The following is a 7149-nucleotide window of genomic DNA, read 5'->3' as shown; positions in this document are numbered from 1 at the left end:
ACAAGAACAATAAATACAGTTAACATTTTAATCAAATTTCTAAAATGGGAAAGACTAACCTGAAGGACGATGAAAAGGACGGCATTGCACATTTCTTGCTTGTGAATTCTGAGAACTTGGTCCCCATGAAAGGCAAAATTCCAGAAGCTGACCTCAAGTGGGTCGTTACAAGGAAGACGGTATGGCTTTGGTGGACTCGAGCAAAGAAAAAAATAGCTGATGGTGAGATGATTCACTTGCCATCAGGCAGGTTAGACAACACCAACAATCCAAAGATCATCATTGACAAGGAGAGATTGATGAGCATACCAAAGAAAAATCGTGCCTCAATCGAAAAGCTTGCAAAAAAACTTGGAGTTGGATATGGAACTGTCCAACGTTGGGTTAAGGCGGGTATGGTAAAAAAGCATACCAATGCAATACACCCAAGCCTAACTGATTCAAACAAACAAGAAAGGCTCGTCTTTTCTCTTGCATCAACATTTGTTGACATGACTCAAAACAAGATCAAGTTCAAAGACATGTCACTACAAGTTCACATGGACGATAAATGGTTCTACATAACTAGAACAACGGAGCGATACTACATTATCCCGGAAGAGGATGTGCCATATCGAGTTTGCCAATCAAAGAGATTCATAACAAAGGTTATGTTCATGTGTGCGCGGGTCACTAGACTTGTGTATGGGGATAATGGTGAAATGATTTTTGATGGAAAAATTGAGATTTTTCCTTTTCTAGAGGAAATACCAGCAGCGAGAAACAGCAGGAATATGCCGGCTGGCACATTAGAAACCAAGCCAACCAACTCAATAACGAAATAAGTAATCAAAGGCTGCCTAATTCACGAGATAATACCAGCAATCAAGGCAAAATGGCCGCAAAATGCAAGTAAAGACATATTCATCCAGCAAGATAACGCTAGACCTCACATTAAAGACAACGATCCTGAGTTTAGAGCTGCTGCCAACTCAGACGCTTTTAACATACAGTTCATCATCTCGCAAAAAAAGGCAGAAAAAACAAAAAATATCGAAACTAAGAAATCAAGTACTAGCAGCATACTAACAACAACAATAGAGTATCTAAAAACCAAAAAATACCAATAACCATACCAACAGCACCAACAGCAAAAACGTACTTTCTTAAAAACAATCGAAAACATTCAACAACTAAACTAAACCCAAAAAAATCAAATGTAAAACAAAAATAACACAACACACTAAAAACAGAACAAAAAATCGAAAAAATTAGGAATGCATTTCTAACCATTTCGCTTTTAAAAGAGGGAAAAGGGTACGAAACCTGGGTAGAAAACAACACATCATCTCAAATGCATCTTTGTTTTTAGGAAGATCATAATCGATGAAATCGTAGTTAGGATCATCAAAACCCGCAGGAACAAAGTCAAGAGTGTCGAGAACAACTTCAGCCAACACATTAGGAGTTCGAGCCGCTTCCAGTGTCGCAATAAAGCCACGAGGAGGATCAGGCAAATCGTCATACTCCGGAGTGCTTGGAACAACATCTAAATCCAAATCCGGGATTTGGGTTTCCGGAACCTCAATAACCAAATCATATGTGTTAGGCCCAGTTTAGCCTGGTCTGACTCTAACCTGGCCTGACCATACTATGTTGATAAAGACAACCAGGGACCGGACAAATCTAACTACTATTTGGCTATTGAAGAGTACTACAGGATAAGCAGGCTACTAGATCCTGGAAGAGGAGCCTGATGATAGGTGCAGAATAGCCTGGCAGGACATTCAAACATGCTGGATTAAGAAGATAAACGAGAGAGGCAGTTGTATGAGCTAATAATCACGTCCTATTCTCAAAGAAGACCAAGTCTAACTATAAGACTATATCATCAATGAATCAAGACGCATAAAAGAAGGAGAGTTAAAGATTAGTTAAGAGTAGAACGAGTCAAACCGGATTAATAGGGAGTGTGCCCTATTAATCTGGTAACAACTCCGACAAAAGAGAGGGACGTTGAAGATCAATACAACGTTAACATTTGTAGACTATAAATATTGTAATCTGGCATTTGTAATTTCATTCATTATTCATTGGTTTTTATTGAGCTACTTCACAATTTACCTTTCATTCCCGAGTATTCAATTACTTATACAAATTTGTATTCAGCTTATCAAAATAATACAAGTGATATTCTTTATACTTAGTCTTCCCTTATTATTCATTCACAATATTCCAAACTTATAGAACTAGATACCCAAATTACTCTTTAAATCAAGCCGGACCCATTCAGGGAAAATCTTGCTAAAACAATATGGATCATTAGAATTGGGTACAATTTCATTTGAAGGAAGAGAGTCATCTGAAGACCAATCACTACCATGTCCATTCATTTTAATTTCAATAAACTCTAATTATTTCAACAACACATTAATTTACACTTGTTTGATTGAATTGAAAAAATTGATGCGTAATTAACGAAATAATAATTCTTGATCGATGTGAGAATAATGATTAACGATTTGTACTAATTTGGTACAAATTTTATTAATTTTTGGAAGGAAGAGAGAAAGGGAGAATTAATTTTTCGTTTGAAGTAGAAGGATAATGAATGGAAAAATTATGACAAAAAGTACATAATTGAGTAAACTCGTACATGAATGAGCAATGGCGATTTAGAAATAGAGATGGCTGGTGTTGGTGCCTACCGGTGGGTTGGGCTGATGCCGGTTGCACGGCAGGGGAAAGTAAGGTTGTTGTTTCCATTGTTGATGGTTAGGGAGGGAGATGTGGCAATGGCTGCTGCTGGGGTGGTCGGTGCAGGTGGCTGTGGAGGTCGGCCAGAGGTGATTCTTGGGGTGTTGGTGCAGGTGGCCGCTATGGTGCTGGCTTGGGTTAGCACGGTGGCGTAGAAGATGGCTTCATGGCTTGATTTCATTTGTTTCCTTTATTTGTTTTCATTCTCGAGCTCGGGTTTCCGTCTCACCTACATATTAAATTAATAAAATAATAGTAATACAAATATTATAAAAACCCGACTAATTATTAAATCTAACTAAGACGACTAATTATTACTCCCTCCCATCCACTCTTTTCTTCCCTATTTCCTAAAACGGACTATTCAGGTTTTCTTCCCCTTTCCTTTTTGAGAAAGTTTTTATTAATATTATACTTCTACTTCTCTCCACTCATCAAACCCCACCATATCCTTTATTAATATTTAATTCTAATTATTCCTACCTCCCTCCAATAACCAAACCCCCCATCTCCTTTATTACTCCATATTTAATCCTAATTATTCATACTTCTCTCCAATTACCAAACCTCACTCATATATTTATCAATATTATACTCCCACCCTTAATCTTTGTGCCCACTTCAAAGAGGAAGAAAAAAGTGGATGAGAGGGAGTATAAATTAGTAATTAAAATGAGCTATTTAATCAATTACTCACGCAAAATTGAGTTGAAATAAGGTATAAATGATGGGTAAAATGTGACCAAAATACTACTCATCAATAAGACAATTTTTTTTTATTTTTCCTTATGCATTATACTTTTGGTTTATTCGTAGTTATCATATCGAGTATGATCTATTAGTGCAAGTCTCCCTGAATTTTTTCAATTCGATAGCAATAAATTTTGTGTAAGACTGTATTATATTTTAGCATAATACTTGCCTTCCACTACACTACACTCATCTAACTTGAAACAACCCACAGCGAATACTCCTATTATATCTGTGTAAAAGTTGTTATTAGAGTTTGGTGACTTTGGTTTCAGACTTTCAGTACAGCATGAGACTATTGTCAGTATTTGGTTATTTTGAGCACGGAGCTTAGCTTTGTTGGGCCAGTTTATTAAGTGTTGTATTGAATGATGTCTAACAAATATTCTGATTTCGTTACTCAGATCTGGTAAATCATCCTGTTGACAAGGAATGCATATGGAAACCCAGAAATATCGACAGGTCGACTTGATCGATAGACGATGAGCGCACATGCTGGTTTCGAAGTTTACGTTATTCCTATAAGACTTGTATATTTAGGTTAAAAGCTTGTATAAATTACATTGGAAGTTATGAGTATTTATAGGAGTACAAGGAGAGACATTAGGGTATAAACAAGATATGCAAGATATACATTTTCCTAATTTGATAAGATATACATATTTACTTTGCTATATGTTTTGGTAAGGATTGATATGAAGATATTGGTGTTGCTTGAGGAGTACGTTGGTTAATACGCCCCCGCAAGATGGACGTCCGATGAGAGAGGCCAATCTTGGTACGCAAGTTCAAATGGTGATCCTTGTGGAGAGGCTTCGTGAGAATGTCAGCGAGTTGGTCTTTGCTTGCGATGTGTTGCGTCGAATATGGCCTTGATGAAGTTGTTCTTTGACGAAGTGAAAGGATAGCGCCATATGTTTCATTCGAGAGTGGAAGACGGGATTTTTAGCATATAGTGTGGCGGACATGTTGTCGCAGAAGATGGCGGGAGGTTTGGTGACAGCGATATGAAGTTCAGTGAAAGGTTTCGAAGCCATAAAGTTTCAGTCGTGACTGTTGCAACGGCACGAAATTCAGCCTCGGTGGTTGAAAGAGCAAGTCCATGTTGTTTCTTAGATGACCAGGAGATAGGATTACGACCGAGATACACAATGTAGCCTGTCGTCGATATGTAATTATCCTTGTCACCGGCATGATCTGCATCACAAAAGGCATGAAGACAAGAGGGTGAGTCTCGATATAATTGTATACCAATGGTTTGAGTGCCTTGCAAATAGCGTAAGAGGCGTTTTAAGGCAGTCCAGTGGTTAGCCGTTGGATGGTGAAGGTATTGAGCTAGGCGGTTGATAGCAAAGGCAACGTCGGGTCGAGTCAGGGATAGGTATTGTAAGCTTCCAACAATTGCACGGTAGGTGGCGTGATCTTGAATGGGATTGTGATCTTCGCGAGTAAGTGCTGGTGAAGTAGCCATAGGCGTATTGTTAGGTTTGGCTTCAATCATTTTGTATTTGGTTAATAAATCATAAATGTATTTAGATTGATTTAGATGTAAACCAATGGCATTGGGTGTGACTTCAATGCCCAAGAAATACGACAATGGGCCGAGGTCCTTTAGCGAGAATCGTTTCGACAGTTGAGAAATAAAATGGTGAAGTTGTGTTGGATGTGGTCCAGTGATAATAATGTCATCAACGTAAATGAGCATATATATAAAGGTCGTTTGAGTACGTAAAATAAATAATGATGAGTCAGAGATTGACTGCTTGAAACCATAGGAAAGAAGATATGTTTTTAGCTCGGTGTACCAAGCTCGAGGAGCTTGTTTTAGGCCATATATCGCTTTATTGAGTTTGCAAACATAGTCAGGTTTCGTTTGTTCAACAAAGCCAGGTGGTTGGGTCATAAATACATCATCAGTTAAGGTGCCTTGTAAGAAGGCGTTGTTGACGTCTAATTGTCTGAGTGACCATGACTGAGTGACAGCCAAGGAGAGGATTAGACGAACGGTTGTAGGTTTTATAACAGGACTAAAGGTTTCGGTATAGTCAATACCGGGTCTTTGATGGAAGCCCTTGGCAACAAGGCGAGCCTTGTGTTGTTTTAGGGTGCCATCCGGGTTATATTTGTTGCGAAAAACCCACTTACAGCCGATGATATTTTGAGCGGAGGTGCGTGGGACAAGGGACCAGGTGGAGTTCTTTTCGAGTGCATTAAACTCAGTTTGCATAGCTTGCCTCCAATGCGGAAGGACGAGTGCTTGCTTGACGGTATTGGGAAGGGTGTCGATGGATGTAGAGGTATGTGCGAGATTGGCGTAGCGAGGATTTGGTTTGCGAATGTTATTGTCAAGTCTCGTGGTTATTGTTTTGTTGGGTGGGGGGTTGGGGACACGAGGGGCAGGGGTGGCAGGGGTAGGGGTAGGTGTGGCAGCGGAAGAGGAGTTATCAGGGGGTGGAGGAGGTGGAGGAAGCTGGGAGGAGGTTGGGACAGAGGACGAGGACAAGTCAGGGGGTGGCAAGGTGGAGGGAGGGTGTTCGGTAGCAGGTGGTGAGGGGTTCGATGGGCGCCTGGTGTAAACGATGGTAATGGGCTTGGGAACGCGAGGTGAGGGAGTGGTGGTAGGGTGGTTCGTGGTGTTCTCTGGATGGGGGAGAAGAGGGATATGTAGAGAGGACCAATCATCAGATTGCGAATGAGATGAGGGTGACGGGTTTGAGGTGCGAAATGGGTATTCATCGTCAATGAATTTAACATGTCGGGACGTATAAATACGATGCGTTTTGGGGTTGTGGACAAGGCCCCCGGGAACTGCGTCCGAGGGATCCACACCTGACATAATCGACTCGAGGTTCTTTCGAATCGAATTAAGACATATTAGAGTCGCCACCAAGTTTTTTGGGAACTTGGAACCGTTCAAGTCAACTTTACACCTTTCATCGAAAAGCATAAAGCCAATCGACTACGAGTGATTAAAGATAAAGACTTGTACCCTATATCACTCGATTAGAATGACTCTCGTAATCCAATGGTATTTAGACGGATCCACAAACCATAGATCTTGAGTAAGGGGTGAGGGTACGTGTTGGGAAGCCCATAAGGACACCCAACCCCGCCCGTCGATAACGGCCTCTACTAAGTCAAGTGTCGGAGTTCAAACAAGGTCATAGCTACTGCGATTGTATGTAATGCAAACGTTGTTTTAACCCTATCATGTGACAACAATTTCTATGTCGTTTTAGATGCAACTAAACTAAACTTTGTCAAAGTTGTAATTTTAGCATGTGGGTTGATTAATCTAAACAACATACAAACAAAGCAAACAAGGCTTAAGGGGGAATGGGGGAGCCGTTGGGATCTACCTATTACAAACCAGGCATTTCATGCCGACACAACAATAAATAAATTACAACTCGATCTAATTACAATTGCTACAAACGAAACAATACACGACACAAAACACACGGCCAATTGGCCTTGAAAACCGTGCACATGAAGGTGGCCCACGGCTCACATGACCCACGGTCCTTGGGTCATCCTCGTATTGCGTGCTCGCGCTTAATCTCATCGAATTAGACATAGGGCTACGCACCAAAGCATGCATTAGCATAAACCGGGCCATGTTGCTTTAGACAACACGCGGTTTACTACGCCTCTACAAGCATT

The 7149-nt window shown here is 40.4% G+C and overlaps 1 protein-coding gene across 1 annotated transcript; it reads left to right on the top strand.

The window, feature by feature from the left end:
* The first annotated feature begins 44 nt into the window (after positions 1–44).
* LOC141621091 (uncharacterized) lies at positions 45–824 on the top strand. The gene has a single exon (XM_074437802.1). It carries the CDS (start codon positions 45–47, stop codon positions 822–824), a length of 780 nt encoding a protein of 259 aa, XP_074293903.1.
* The last annotated feature ends 6325 nt before the right edge of the window (positions 825–7149 follow it).

This window comes from Silene latifolia, chromosome X (genome assembly GCF_048544455.1).
Source record: "Silene latifolia isolate original U9 population chromosome X, ASM4854445v1, whole genome shotgun sequence".
NCBI lineage: Eukaryota > Viridiplantae > Streptophyta > Magnoliopsida > Caryophyllales > Caryophyllaceae > Silene > Silene latifolia.
Note: the sequence above shows the minus strand (reverse complement) of the source record. Positions and strands in the feature narration are given on the sequence as shown.